At 46.2% G+C, this 15,626-nt stretch overlaps 2 protein-coding genes across 2 annotated transcripts in view; one reads left to right on the top strand and one right to left on the bottom strand.

Moving 5' to 3' along the window:
* Positions 1–347: 347 nt before the first annotated feature.
* fip1l1a (FIP1 like 1a (S. cerevisiae)) lies at positions 348–8,772 on the bottom strand. The gene is made up of 12 exons (XM_076279263.1): positions 8,531–8,772; positions 7,937–7,961; positions 7,288–7,341; positions 5,957–6,005; positions 5,673–5,764; positions 5,463–5,524; positions 5,180–5,287; positions 4,870–4,994; positions 4,630–4,700; positions 1,911–2,010; positions 1,528–1,660; positions 348–520 (listed from the first exon to the last, which is right to left on the bottom strand). Exons 1-12 carry the CDS (start codon positions 8,598–8,600, stop codon positions 348–350), a joined length of 1,062 nt encoding a protein of 353 aa, XP_076135378.1. The 5' UTR covers positions 8,601–8,772.
* Positions 8,773–9,251: 479 nt separating this feature from the next.
* Positions 9,252–15,626, top strand: part of scfd2 (sec1 family domain containing 2) — a 155,469-nt gene continuing 149,094 nt past the window's right edge. The window contains exons 1-2 of the mRNA XM_076278190.1: positions 9,252–10,172; positions 10,437–10,605. Coding sequence (XP_076134305.1) covers positions 9,359–10,172; positions 10,437–10,605 — 983 coding nt within the window. The 5' untranslated portion in view covers positions 9,252–9,358. The remainder of the gene's footprint in view (positions 10,173–10,436; positions 10,606–15,626) is intronic.

Below are 15,626 nucleotides of genomic sequence, written 5' to 3'. Positions count from 1 at the left end.
CAATCCAGCGGTAAAAGTTCTGCGAAAGGGCTCAACTCACTAGGTCTTAGCCAGGATTCGGTCAGGCACAACAGATCCAACTTTTGAGTTTTGAAGAAGTCATTCAAGATAAATGTCTTATTCCCAAGCGATCGTGTGTTCACAAGTGCAATTAGCCCATTTCACAAGATGGGGCCGCTGTGTAAATCAACTTCCTGTGGAACAACACAGTCCCATAGACAGCAAAAAAAAAGTCCACAGGAAAGACAAAAGCAGGAAGACGTTTTACCCTGCCAATTAAGGCATCATTAACATCAACAAGGCCGGACACCTGGACACTGTGAAATAGGCTCCTGAGAAACACCGGCTCACTCTCCTTCCGGGGTGCCCGACCTACCGGCCGGAGACTTTGCAGGTTCACCCCTCCCCTGCGGAGGTGAGGTGACCGAGCGCGTTGGGTGCGGAGCTCTTCCAGTGGCGCGATCAAGGGGCTCAGCCAGGAGTACGCCGGTTCCAGGGAACGCCAGGACACAAAAAACGGCTGCAAGCAGAATAGCCATCCGGAAGAACCCGACGTTTAGATCCCAGGGACAGCGAACAGTTGGAGCTTTACTTTCACCAGGAGACCGCTGCGCTTACCACAGCGTTTGCGCCTCCGGTTTGGCCTTGTGACAGGAGCGCGGCGTAGCCAAGCGGGTATCTCCAATAGCAGTGGAGGGGGAGGAAAGTTGTTTCCATCAACACACGATACGAAGTTTTGATAAGACAGGCGGATGTTGAGTAGTGACTGTCTATCATAGATCTGTAGACAGTTGACTTTGCCGGTAACAAGTGTCAAAAACAGGACAAACACAGACAGAGACAAGAGGGCTGACATCAGCAGACAGCAAGCCACACACACCGGCGCCATCACGCAGCACTGTCACGTGTGTGTGTGTGTGTGTATATGTGTCTATTCAGTGCTTGTCAGTAAACTGGTCACATCAACACGGGCCCCACACACTCCTGTGAGGAGCATCTCACGTCTCTTACGGACGTCGTCCAACTCCAAACAGGGGTTACAGTGTCACACAGCCACTCTCCAAGAAAATTCCTTTTCAGCGTTAAGAGGTCATGAACTTCCACTGTGATTTTGGGAACTTGGATCTACAATACGACAGCACCTCAGAACATGTTGACAATCAATGGTGAATAAGAAACATACTTCATGGGTTTTGACCTGAAGTGGACTATTACTAGTATATGAAGCGTTGTTGTCACAACTGGCGAGATGGAGGGTATCTACTGTGAGTCAGAATCACATCACTACTATCATGATCACATCCACGGAGTTTGTGTTTTAAGGATGATCTGACTAGCAAGCCTTCTGCTCCTCCATTACATTCACCACCAATAAAAGGCTGATGAAGGGTTGATGATGTTTGCATGTGCAAAGCAGAATCAGGCATCTACAGTACTTAGAGAACACAAAGTGTGAAAAAGGCTTAAAGCGACACCATATGAGCATAACTGTGTGTGTGTGTGTGTGTGTGTGTGTGGTTGACTTACTTGGCGGAGGGATGAGAGAGGGGGTGGAGCAGTGACTGGGGGGAGGGGGCAGAGGGGGAGGGGGGATGTTCGGAGGGAAGAAAGGCATCTTAGTGGGCGTGCTCTCACCATCAGAGGACGGCTTTGAGATCACCTGCAAAACACACACACATACACACATACGCATGCACGCACACACACGTATGCGCATGCACACGCACACGCACGAGCACGAGCACACACACACACACACACACACACAAACACATCCATGTATATATACACACTCACAGGCTGAACTGAAGTACCTCTCGTACCAACAAACCTCATTTGTTTGCACTTATATAGAGCTCTTCTATGTCTCTCTCTATCTCTCTTGCTCTCTAACACACACACACACACACCTGGATGACATTTCCATCAGCATTGTGTCTTCTTCGCCCTTCTACTCGGCTGATGGCTCCCGACTGTCCTCCGATGACATTGATGGAGTTGCTCGACTTCCTGCTCAAACACACACACACACACGCTCAAGATCAGATGTGTGACCCACACCGTACTGCAGTAGCACTGGGTTCATATGCCAGAGCATAACAGCACAGGGCCTGCAAACCTGAGTGTGTGTGTACAGGTGTGTATGGGTACATGTGTGTGTGTGTGTGTGTGTGTGTGTACATGGGTACATGTGTGAATGTGTATGAAAATGAATCAGTTCCCACACTCTGGATATAACACGCACCGCATGCTAGTTTTAAAAAGCTAACAGGAAGTTCCGACTCTACCTCTCTGAAGCACGGCACATGCAGGATATGAAAGCTTATATAAAACCTTTATGGCACGACCCCCCCCACCCCCCACCACCCTCACACACTCCATTATCTTCACCCATCTGGATCATCCTCCACATGTGTTATACACACTCTCTTTCTTGCTCTCACACAAATAAACGCACACACTTCCGCTACTAAGAAAAAACACCTTCTATCTCGCGCACAGGCCCAGATGAAACACTAACCTATTTTAGTCAGGAGGACTTAGTCATATGAAAGTTGCGGCGGGCCTTTAAGTAGCGTACTAAGAGCAAAGTCATGCTGGCTGCCTGCTCAACTAAATACCTCCGTCTCTTGCTCTACGCTTATCTCTCACGCACACACACACACTTTTTTCTTTTACATCAAATGGAGGGGGAAATTATAGTGTGAAAAATCAGCACAGTTCCACTGACACACTTTTCCTCGTTTCACCTACTTTACCAATCGCACTTGTTCTGCTTTTAACATAATGGGGGGGGGCACTGCACACACACACACACACACAGGCTTGACTGCACACACACACACACACACACACACACACACACACACACACACACACACACACACACACACACACACACACACACAGAGTCCAGAGTCAAACACGCTTAACCCCTCCTACCATCCTTGCCAGTTGAGTGCGAGAGTTCCCATGGTCCCTGGCGTGAGAGGCTGGAGCCACTGAAAGTGGGACAGCTCAGGGGACCAGACATGGACCGCAGGCCCGGGTTGACCCGCGGACCGGTGCGTCATGCTCCATGCTGTGTGTGTGTGTGTGTGTGTGTGTGTGTGTGTGTGTGTGTATGCGTGCGTCATGCTCCGTGTGTGTGCGTGTCACTTCCTGCTCCCCTCAGCCACGCTCGTGTCACAGAGGCCCAGACGGCGACGCGTGACTGCGCCTCTCTCCTCTTGAGCGCTTCGCTTCAAACGGGTTACCCCTGGCAACACTTAACCTTACGCCGGAGTGCAGGGCTCTTAATTGAGGTGACTGTTGGTCAGGCTGTCCACTCCGCAGCAGGCGAGACCACCATCTGGGAGTGCTATTACTCAGGCATTTCATCTGTGTGCGTGTAGACGCAACTCCGTACAAGTGCAGTGGCCAACAGTGTTTATGTTGTTTTGTTAATATAAATAAACCTTGTGTGTGTGTGTGTGTGTGTGTGTGTGTGTTTGTGTGTGTGTTTGTGCATGTGCATGTGTATGTGTATGTGTGTGTGTGTGTGTGTGTGTCTGTTTGTGTGTGTCTGTATATGTGTGTGTATATGTGTGTGTGTGTGTGTGTGTGTGTGTGTGTGTGTGTGTGTGTGTGTGTGTGTGTGTGAGTGAGACAGTCTGTTTGGGGGTGGCTAGATAGGTAAGTGTATGTGAGTGGGTGGGTGAGTAAGCAACATATGGGAGTGTATTAGGCTTTTGTGTGCTTTCGCGTGCGACACCGCCAAGGTCAGCAGCAGGATAATGGAGTAAAGCAGTGTGTATGGAAGGAATGAGTGTGAGAAAGAGAGAGGTTTTTTTCCTAATTGCAATAAATGACCCATGAAACACCTGGACTGGATGATGGAGAGAGGGATAGACGCAGAAAGCTAGAGCGAGAGAGAGAGAGAGAGAGTGTGAGAGGGAGAGAGAGAGAGAAAGAGAATCTGGCTGAAGAAAACAGGAAGTAAGAGATTGACAATAACAACAGAAGAAGGTGAAGAGAGGAGGAGGTGTGTAGAGAAGAAAGGTGGGAGGAAGAAAGACTGAAATAGATTGAGCGAGGAAAGTGGAAAGAAAACAAAGAAAAAACTATGGGATAAATACAGCCACAAACAACAAGTGAAGTAGAGAGAGAGAGAGAGAGAGAGAGAGAAAGATTGAGCGAGAGAGAGAGAGAGGACTAATCAATAGTAGTAAATATTTACAAACACAAAGAGGTTGGCTCTGTGTTGGGGAGTGTTTAGAGCTGGTAACAGTGGCGTAAAGACCAAATTGCCGGCGTAAACCTGTCCCGCACCCCTCCACTAACCTCCACCCCCCCACTCGGCGCTAATCACTTCCCCTCACAGGTGCTCGTTAACGCTTGCACAGCCTCACACATCAGGTCTTCATTACCCAGAGCTAGAGCAAAACCCAACAAACCAAAACGAATCATTACACCCAAACAGCCGACGGCATGCGTCTTTGGCCTGAGGAAGGTCATTTCCGAGCGCTAATAACTTCAGTTGGAAATAAGAGAGGAGTTGTGGTGTTAAACTCAGTATCGGCTTTATTCAAGTTTATGGACACACACTCGCGCACGTTCACGCGAAGGCCTGGCGGGCCAACCACTGACCTTGACGAGCTGGAAGCCGAAATGTAGAAGCTGTCAGACTTGGAGTGGTCACTATGGTGACTTGATCGACCCTAAGGGGGGGCAGAAAAGACAGATATGGGCACTTAAAAGAGAAAACTAACTAGCTAACTGTTGTTTACTATGATTGTAAGCATAGGTTAATGATGTGTGAATATGTTTGCGCGTATGCGTATGTGTTAGTGTGTGTGTGTGTGTGTGTGGGCCATTGATGGTAGGTACCAGAGTTTTAGATGATCCCAAACTCATGACCTCCAGACTCATACGGAGCCTCCTCTGTTTGTCACAATAGATCTTCCAGGTCTCCTCGTTAAAGCCGTAGTTGAAGTAGTCAGAGAGGTCCGCACCTGGATATAAACATACAATCACAAATGAGTCAGAGACCACACACACACACACATACACACTTGGTAGATAGCAGACGCACAATTACGCACATGCACAAAAACCCACAATAAGCAAGTAATGAGTCAGGTCATATAAACTGTGTACACACACACACACACACACATACACACACACAAACACACACCTGGTTTCTTCCATGGCTTCTCATCAAAGGACTCCACGTCCACCTCCAGCAGGGGAGTTCCATTCACACTCCCCTCGGCGTTCATATCCACACCTTTGCTCTTGCCCCCTACAGAGGAGCAGAGGGTTTCAAAGAGGGGAAAAGTCACACACTTTCACAGGGGGAGAGGACACATGGATTACCCTTTGGCAGTGTTTGGCCAGAATGGGCCGAACAGCTGACAGCTGGCCAATGTGCACCTACACAAAGAGTCTGAGGAGAGTGAATGGGGTCATTAGTTTACCTGAGCCAAGCGTCCATCCTGAGGTCTTTGTGTTGAAATTCACAGCCGGGGTTCCAAAGGCCCTGTGGGGCAACGGCACACAGGACACGAGTCATCATCATCATCACACACATCATCATCCTCATCACCACCACTCTAAACCAGTACAATATATCACATTGACACTTCACAGTGTGAGGGGTGTAGCTACCTGTCTGATTGGCTACTTACGTGTTTTCACTTCCCCCTGGCTTGATGTCACCAATGGTGACACAAACGTCATCATCATCACTATCACTATCGCTTTCTTCTTCACTCTTGTGCTGCAGAGACAGTCAGAAAGGCAAATCAGTGTTGTAAAGTTCAATGTTCTCACATGTTCATGACCACAGTCCACATGTAAAAAAAAACAGCTATATACATACTGTACGAGCAAAAAAGACTCATACAAACACTCATTTCAGTCCAGGCATCACATCTTGAGAGAAATAATACACTTCAAGATTAGTTAGTACCTGACTGGCCACATCGTTCCCATCATTCACCTGTCCCTCAGCCAATGAGCTGTGGAAATGAGAAGGCATCAGAATAATAATGACTAACTCAACTTCAGATGGAACTTTCCATGATATATTTCAAGAATACCATCACCTAAGGCTGACAAAGCTTTTGCAATACTTGTAAGAGAAAAATGTATGACTTTTTTAAAAATGTGTAATTAAAATACTATTGATTTCCTTCATTCCTACGAGTGACTAAGTTGAAGGCCAAATCCACAATCAACTTTGACAATGACATTATGTGGGCAACATAGTGAAACAGATGAGACACTGAATGTGGACCTGAATGCATGAAGCAGACACATTAGACTACATTAAGGGCCTCATTAGAGGAATGTTCAAGCTGCCTTAACTAAACACCTTTTACTTACGGTCTACACAAGAAGCAAAACTGTTCCATGACATATATAGCACTAGACAACTCTGGTTCACTGATTGGCAATGCACTGCACGATTACAACATCACATTTTATAGGCACAACAATGACAACGGGCCAAATCTTAATCCTCGTGTGACTAAATGTAGATCTATTCTTCAAAACTGTGCAACTCACAACAACTGGGGATTTTGTTGGCTGAGGCATTTAATGTGTAGTCAGACATATCGAGTATAACACATCCCTGCATTTCTTTATACATCATCTACTGGGGCGTGGGGGTTGGGGAGAGTAAAATTGATGAATAGGAGCATAACTGGGTGAATGTCATGAGAAATGGGTAAATATCTTGCAAAATATCAGGATGATGCGCTACAATTCACTCACACCGTGCCCTCCTTCCACGCCCTATAATCCAATAATCACTATAAGAACCACCTTATCCACCCTGCACATAAACATTGCTTACCCCACTGCGTAATTTAACGAGCATCGGAAGAGTCTTAAATGTTTCGCTTGACTTCTCACACATTTCGCTCCTCTCTCAACGGTGACGACACAGACGTATCGCTCAGTACTGACGGCAGCTCTCGGCCATTACCTTGCACTGAAAAGGGCATTAAATCTACACGCTTCATTAAGGCAGCACAATTCTCCCTAATGAGAAATAAATGTGTCAGCCCATCTTATTCCAAGTCAGTACACTGCGCACTCTTGTAAAAAGCTCACTTCACCGTTACAGTTATATAAGGGTAAGTAATGCACATCATATAATTAGTATGAGAGAGTTTCAGCGATGTCAGGGAACAGGACGGCCGACACAAATTGGGAATAATTGGCTATGACGCGAGGGTGTGTCACAGGTGTATGAAGGACACTTATGAGTATGAAATAAAATGTCCTACATACAGTACATCTGTGTCATGACGCGTGGTCACTGTAACATTTAAGACAGGCCCACAACTGTGAAAGAAAAACAAACAAACAAACAAACAAACAAACAAACAAAACGCATAAGGACAGGTTAGCCCTAATTTATTGATGTGCTATGTAGGGAAATGTGTAGGTCTCGTCAAGTGAGCATACCCTGGCTTTTAAACATCCTGAACAAAATATTTTGAGCTCAGTTCTTCTGTTGTTATATTCAATTCAATTCAATTCAAAGATTTTATTTATCTCTGAGGGGCATTTCATAGTAAGAAATAACACTTGACAGGATTTATAAGACAGGACAGGACAGACAATATACAACAGCCTAAATGACACAAACATGACTGTAATCTTGTAGCAGTGATCTAATGTCCAGCACAGTCCAACAGCTATAATATATCTTAAGATACTGTGTGTGTGTGTGTGTGTGCGTGTGTGTGTAGGAGGGATGCTGGACTGTAACAGACCAGAAGACTAGGGGTACTGGTCCCATACAAAGTGGTACTGTACAAATAGGTGGTTAAATAATATAATAACACAATAATATATATTAAAAAAAAGACAACATAATATATATTAAACGACAACATAATATATATTAAAAAAACGACAACACAATCATACACACCTGTCCTTTTGTTCTTCATCATCATCTGTCCAGAACAACAAAATGTCCATTCAGCAAGTTGTTTTCTCAACATTACTGTTAAATTCATCTTAACAATGCATTGACAAACAAAGTCAACCAAATGTATTCGTCTATTAAAAGTTACTGGATCTCCTTAAACTTTCTTTTAAACAGATAAACTAAGAAACAATTAGTTCAAATTAAATCACTGGCAAGTTGATTGGCTGACTGTGAGTAAATTACAGACAGCCTAACGTTACCTGAGCTATAACACAGATTGAGAATGACAGTAGGCTACTAACAGACGTCCTTTAACATACTCTCATCAGCCACACACTGGTCCCTTTAAAAAGTAACGGTGACACCTGTTTAGCTCAACAGCCAAGGCTATCCTCGCTAGCTACATAGCTATCTAAAGCTAACACCCCCAACTTATTGCACACTGAATGTGACGACTGATTAGCAGTCATAACAAGATAACTTAAACATCTTATCGTCACTAACTCTAGAGACAAATGACATGACAGCACTAGTAACAAGCGAATGGATGAGTTGCTTTTACATTCAATGTAATAGTGAAAAAATTAATCTCACCTCCATATAGCCACTCTTCTTCGTCATCCGTGCCACTATCGGTTGCTTTTTCCGTCTCCTCTGTGGACATTATACCGTTCAATTAAATGAACCCCACAAAAATAGCCTGACAAGTGGTTGAAAATTGTGACGCTCAAATGCGCTCTCATGAAACAGTTAGAAAGATGTCAATCGACAGTGGTACACTTGTTCAAAGTGGATTCCAGCTGTTAAATGACAACGTAGTCAACAGAGATCAAACACGTTTCTATGGAACACATTGTTCACCTTTCACCCGACAGTGGACAACCCCACGGTTAGGATCACAGGAAGTTCAGAGAAGTTTGTCCTCATGGCAACTGTCTCTCGAGCTACAGTTGACAGACACAACTTTAGGCTACTCAAGAAATCCAATGCTTTCTGAAATCAAGCTATAACATTGCCATTCAAGTTTAAATCGTAAAATGGCACTACTAAGGCACAACTAAATTCTCTGGTGATGGTTTTTATTTTATTTTTCAATAAATAGTATTATGTGACAATTTGAGTTTTATTTGTTAAAATAAATGTAATGTATATTGTTATGCAATTCAATCCGAAATTAATTCAGATATTGGTATTATTCTTATCCAAAGAAAAATCATGCTCATTTTTAAAACTCCCAGCTGCTGGATGCTGGTAGGGGCAGAATGCTATGACGTTTATCTGTCGCGACGCTCGATGCCACGTCACCTATAGGAGACTCTCATGTGTTTACATGAGTGTGAAATGAAACCTGCTGCTACCTTCTAGTAAACGTGTTGTTTTTGTGTTCGTCACATAGTTTCAAAAAGCATTTTTTCGGTGAAGATGCTGACGATGGAAGGCTTCACTTGTTTTCCGGGTTTAATGTGGGACAAGGTGTTGTCAAAGGTAAAGAAAGCAATTGTTTTCATGGATGACAGGTGCAGCGAGAGCCTTCACTGGAATGGTGGAGCAACCAGTTTATTAGAGGCTGGAGCACGTAACATTAAGCAGTTTTCTAGCTTTGAGGCTGGAGGAGACAACGAACCCAAGGCTGTGTTCGTCGTTAGCACTCTGCTAAAAGGTAGAACAGCGGACATCATTAAAGACATCATTTCCATGAGCCATTTTCAGTACTGTGTTATCTTCACCGCCGTTCCTCACTCTATTCATCTCCTTGCTAATAATGTCACCACGGAACTTGAGGGTAACCCAGTGTTTGAGCAGTTCGAGGAGAAGCTGTGTGAGTGGATGGGTGATATGAACTACACCGCTGAGGTGATGCATGCACCGGTTGTTTTCGCCTCTCTGTCGCAGCAGTTCCTCCTCTCACCCCTCTTCTCACAGCTGTTCCCGTTGCTCCCTTCCGACCTCGAAGCCATTAACCGAAAACGTCCGGAGAAGAAAAGATTTAGTAGTTTGCTCGATGTGGACATTCACTCTCTCCCCTCAGAGTTGCAGATTCAGATTAAATCCTTGGCTTCGGCGTTAAACACCATGTTTGAATGCACCAACACACGCGAAGAGAGCTTCGCTGTCGGACCCATGAGCCGTCTCATAGCCGGAGAGCTGGCCAATCATCCTCAAGCCAAAAACAGAAGAAAGATGGCTCCCAACAAGGCATCAATTGTCTTCATAGACAGGATGCTAGACCTAACAGGTGCAATATCATTGTATTCCTATCTCATATAGTTGTATAATGCTACACCATATCTCCTGTAGTATTTTAACCCATTGGAAAAAATGTGGAGAATATAAAGTCTCAATATTAATCAGCTGCATGATGGTATACATTGTATGGAATCTACATGCAACATATTCCCTTGTAAAATGTAGAAAATAAACAGTCCAGTCTAGTCAAAGATGTTTTACTACTAACATGCTGGAGATAAAAATTGTTACAATCTGTCTATTTCTACTTCAGGAGCTGTCGGTCATCATGGCGATAACCTTGTGGAGAAAATACTGTCTGCCTTGCCTACGTTGCCAGGACACATGACTGACATCCAGGTGGACATGCTGGAGCTGACCAACCTGCATCGCACCCCAGACATAGAGGGGGTCCTGGCTCCAGGATGCCTGGCACAAAACCAGTAAGGGGCATTTACAGACACAAAATCAAGCCCCATCACCATGTCATGCCATGTATAGGGCTGGGGTGGTGCTCCACTGCCACTCATGTTGTTTATTTACTGAATACATGCTGCATGATAGGGTTCCTTATATTATGTAGATTGAGTGTTTAATTTAGAGGCAAATCTGAGCACATCAGCCACATCAACTTCCAGTTAGCTGTGAAATTCTTTATGGTGAGCTGAAGTGTCAGTGGCTTAAGATTAAGCACTTTTAAGGTCAGGACTGATTATTGTTGTTAGACTCTTCATATAGTGCTGTAAGTCTAGAAGAATGGTCTATTCATGTGTTACTAGCTTGCAAAACCATTAGTACAGTGCAGTAGACCTCTGTCGACCAAAGTACTGCTGTCCAGGAATATAGGCGCATGATAGGCCATTTGTCAAGTGTGCTGCATTGGCAGTTTTGCCCCCTACACACACACACACACACTTCCTGTAGGTAGTTGGCGTAAACTCAGACAAGAGACAGTATTCTGTGGGCACCAGTCGAACTTTTTAATGTTTTTGTCTCGCTCCTGTGGTTATGTCTGTAGGTAGGGGATCTGCTGTACCTTACTGTACATGGGGCAGAGCTGTGGTTTTTCAACCATAAGAAAACACGCGCTCCTCGGTCTCTCAGTCCACACAAATATTCATTCCCATTCTTTTCTCCATTTTTTGTTTTTCAACTCCCTCTGCATATTTTTTTTTCACTCAGTGTTGTGTGTGTTGTGTTCTCCTGCTCTCAATTTTGTTGGGGTTGACATACATAAACAAACATCGCTGGACGTTTTCTGCTTAGGCTGTCAGGAATTGTGACCGTCATCCCCACTTTTCCCTGAATTTCTCTGGCTTTTGTTTGCCAAAAACAAAATACAAAAAATCACCCCTGTGCCACTGGTTTTGCCGATGTCATTTCCTGCAGGCCTGGATGTGGTTTCGGCCGACCCCGTGGACCTGCTGTGCTGTGAGTTTGGTCTGACTCACCCAGCTCTGTTTGACCACTGCGGTGGACAGACCACTTTCCTATTGGTGAGGGAATCTGTCTGTTGTTTCATAAGAGTCAGCCCTGCTACTGCCCTTGCATATGTTCTTTGGTTAGGGAGTATTTCTTACCTTGTCACAGTTTCCATAGGTTTGCTGTTTTTGGAGTGCAGCTCAGGGATGTATGATGATGATGATGATGATGGTTTTTTGAAGTAGTGCTATGCAAATAAATTTTGACTAAACATCTGCCATAGCTGACCTCAGTTCAGATGTCATGGGGACATGTCTATTTTGAGTGCCTTTTAGGTCAGTGAGCTAGCTATATTCCCCAGATCAGATTCTCATCATCAAATTAATTTACTATCACCATTGTCTACTTTATTCCTGAAATTATGCATTAGTATTTATTTCATGTGTTATAAACAGGGGACTATCAGGATCAGGTTAGTCTTAGCTGTCAGGTGTGTTCAGACTGTCTGGGGATGGCTCATGAATCTTTTTGATAAGAGAATGGGACAGGATGGTTACCCTGTTTACGATCCTGTAAAACTTGAGCAAGCTCTCAGGTCTGTGTTTGTCATCAGCTCTCCTTGTTACCTCAGGAACATCTGGATGTGTAAATATTCTGCATTCTATGGAGGCAAACACACACACACACACACACACACACACGCACACACACACACACACTGATCTGATTCTGGCTGCTTATAATGCGTCATTTCCAGTGTGGTGTTAGGATTGTAAAGGTTTAGATTGTTGCCGCTGTTGCTGGGTGCTTGGTCAAATGTGGGGTTATAAAATGCACAAATTGGACCACAGAGGGAGGTTAACCTTTAAAGTAAAGGTTAGCAACGTGTTTGAGTAGGGTAGGTTTTTTTGTGTTTGCCATTTAATAATGATCTATCAAGCACACATGCACAGGCACCGAAGCATCCTACCACATATATACGCACACACGCACGCACGCACACACACACACACACACACACACACACACACACACACACACACACACACACACACACACACACACACACACACACACACACAAACACACACACACACACACACACACACACACACACACACACACACCAACTACCACATCCCTTTCCACTCATTAGATCGTTACAGTAGCACCACATGCCTAAACACAAACACACGCACACGTCAGAGAAGGCAGAAATGCCAGCCAGATGTTTTGCACCAGCTTAAGATTATGTCTGTGGACACACAATCTCACACAGCAGAGAATCATCTACCAATGTGATGAGTTAATGTGTTCTTAACCACCCCTAAGATGACTCCCAGACAAACATACACAGGCTATCTCACACACACACACACACACACAGAGGTGTCATATTTCTTCACAGTGGTGTTATGCAGGTAAACTGCAGGCACATACAGATACTCACACACACACACACACACACACACACACACACACACACACACACACACACTCAGAAAGAGAGAGTGGTGATCATGTATGTGTACAGCTCATAGACACAGTCACAGATAAACAGCTACAGTACCGTTCCCACCAGAACACACACACACACACACACACACACACAGACAAACCAGCTGGCCCCCCTACGTGCGCGGCGGCACGCATGACCCGCTACCAGAGGGAGAGGCGCGCCGGTGGAGCCAGGCTGAGTCGTTGGTTAGTTAGCCGAGGCACGTGTGCAGCCTGTTTTACATGGCTGCCTCTCCCCACCAGCACATGGGCTGCTGCTACCTCACCCTCTCATGTGGTTTCCCGGGACTGAAGGCGGAGGAAGATGTGGAGGAGGAGGAGGAGGAGGGAGGAGGAGGTGCTGGAGGAAAAAAAAGACCTCACTGGAAGTGAATGGGGACTTTTTCAAGGTCAAGGCCCGGCCTGTAAACGCCCAGGCGCTGTCTCTGAGCGGCCTTGCCTGTCTGAGCCGCTCCGGTCTGTTCCGTGCCGTTCGGTTTGGTTCCAGTAGGAAGGGGGGTGGGGGGGGAGAAAAACAGCAGGGGCCCGCGGCTCGTGGTGGGTGGTTCTGCCCGTGTTCCGCCACGCTGGAGCGGGTTCTCGTCTGAGCTCGGTGGGTGGTGCTGGGACTGGAGCGGGAGCAGGAAGGGGGACCGGTGGCTCGTGGTTCTGGGGAGACGGAGCGCGATGAGCGGGTCTGGGCCCAAGAACAGCAGGTGGTGCAGTAAATGCCGCGGGATCATGAGGCCTTGGGCCGTGTTCAGAGGCGGGCGGGGTGCCCACACACCAGCAGGACTGGCCTCACGCTACTAGGCACAAGAACTGAAGTTCACAAGTGTGTCTGTCCCTGCCTGTCAGACAAACACACACACGAAATGACGTCCATGGCAACCTACTGCTGAGACGATCACATGCATATGTGTGCACATGTAGAGATGATGTAGTGTGTTTGTGTGTATGTGTGTGTGTGTGTGTGTGTGTGTGTGTGTGTGTGTGATGAGGGTGGGCATGCTGGGTAGTTGTAAGCATGTGATGTACTGCATGCATGTGGGGCCATCGTAGCTTCTCTGTGTGCTCTCCATATGCATGTTCTTCACTTTCTCTTTCCTCTGTTTATTTTTCTGTCCCTTTTTCCTTTCACAGCATCATTGAGAGGGCTATATGCATGCTCTTCCTTTATAGAGAGGCGATGAGTCTCTTCTTTTCCAGCAGCCACCTCTCCCTCTCTCTCCCTCACTCTCTCTCTCTCTCTTTTTACCCCCCCCCCTCTCTTTCTGTCTCTCTCTCTCTCTCTCTCTCTCTCTCTCTCTCTCTCGCTGTATGACAGGCTCTATTTTAAACCCTCTCTGCCCTGGTCGCCTCCTCACAGGGGAGGATCCAGGCGTCACGCTTCTCGCCGCTCCCCAAAAGCGCTTACCTTCACAGAACAGCAAACAGCAGCGCAGCACGGCATGACACGGCACAGCGCAGCGCAGTACAGCACAGCCGCCTAGCCCTAACCTACTTTCACACCGTACAGCAGAAACTCATCACTGTCAGAGAGAGAGAGATGTGGAGAGAGAGAGAGAGAGAGAGAGAGAGAGAGAGAGGAGGTGGGTAAAGAAAGAGAGAGAGAGAGATGTGGAGAGAGAGGGAGGAAAGGGAGAGAGAGGAAAGAGAGAGAGAGGAAAGAGAGAGAGAGAGAGAGAGAGAGAAAAAGAGAAAGAGAGAGGAGGGGGGTAAAGAAAGAGAGAGAGAGATGTGGAGAAAGAGAGAGAGAGGAAAGAGAGAGAGAGAGAGAGAGAGAGCGAGAGAGAGAGAAGGAAGGAAGGAAGAAGCCCAGGGTAAACTCTGTGCCGTGACATCTCCCGAGCCATGGCGCTGTCCGTGACGTCACGCTGGGGACACGGACGCGTGGCTATTCCGGGGCTCCTGACTGACTCGGCCCTAAATAGCTCCGCTATCCCTGACCCTCTCTGGAGGATGCGCCCGTCGTCGTCGTCGTCTTCAGCCTTTGTTACCGCAGGTCTGCAGACGCACTGGGAACCCAGTCAGGCTCTCTCAGCGCTTACACAAGCATAAGTATAGATAGAGCCTCCTCTTTTCTTTATAAATCCACGCCAGCGATGGCCTGCTCCTTTCATTTCTATTTCGGGCCGAGAAACAAACTTTCCATGTATAATAAATAGGCCATATGCGCATTATGTTTCCATAAGCGGCATTTGGTTGCCGGGGCACTAAACATAGACTAGATTGCAACTCCAGCTTGTTATTATGCTCCGTATCAGACGCGGAAAGGTGCAAGCTGGCAGATTTGGAAAAGTACAGGTGTAGTGTATCACAAGTCATTAGCGATGACGAAGTTGCGGCAGCAGAATACAGGTTATCCGATACACAAGGCCTACTAGTGCCTTCCGCACACACGATTAAGACCCTCTGCGTTTTGAAAAGAATATGATGGCGCTGGCATATTATTGCAGCCATGGCATAATCTGCGTGTTTATGTTTCTGTAATGGTGGGGTACCAGAGCTAATTCTGTCCTGTTATTGCACAGAATTATGGCCT

Source organism: Alosa pseudoharengus, unplaced genomic scaffold (assembly GCF_046254945.1).
Source record: "Alosa pseudoharengus isolate Yale_2024_CS ecotype anadromous, Long Island Sound unplaced genomic scaffold, YU_APseudo_1.1 YU_APseudo_1.1_scf_11, whole genome shotgun sequence".
In the NCBI taxonomy this organism is placed as follows: domain Eukaryota; kingdom Metazoa; phylum Chordata; class Actinopteri; order Clupeiformes; family Clupeidae; genus Alosa; species Alosa pseudoharengus.
This window is presented reverse-complemented; position numbering and strand designations above follow the sequence as displayed.

Coding starts and splice junctions, on each gene's coding strand:
- fip1l1a (XM_076279263.1), bottom strand. CDS start 8,600: ATGTCCACAGAGGAGACGGAAAAAGCAACCGATAGTGGCACGGATGAC. Junction 7,342..7,936: donor GATGAAGAACAAAAGGACAG/GTGTGTATGATT, acceptor TTTCTTTCACAG/TTGTGGGCCTGTCTTAAATG. Junction 4,995..5,179: donor GAAGCCATGGAAGAAACCAG/GTGTGTGTTTGT, acceptor GTTTATATCCAG/GTGCGGACCTCTCTGACTAC.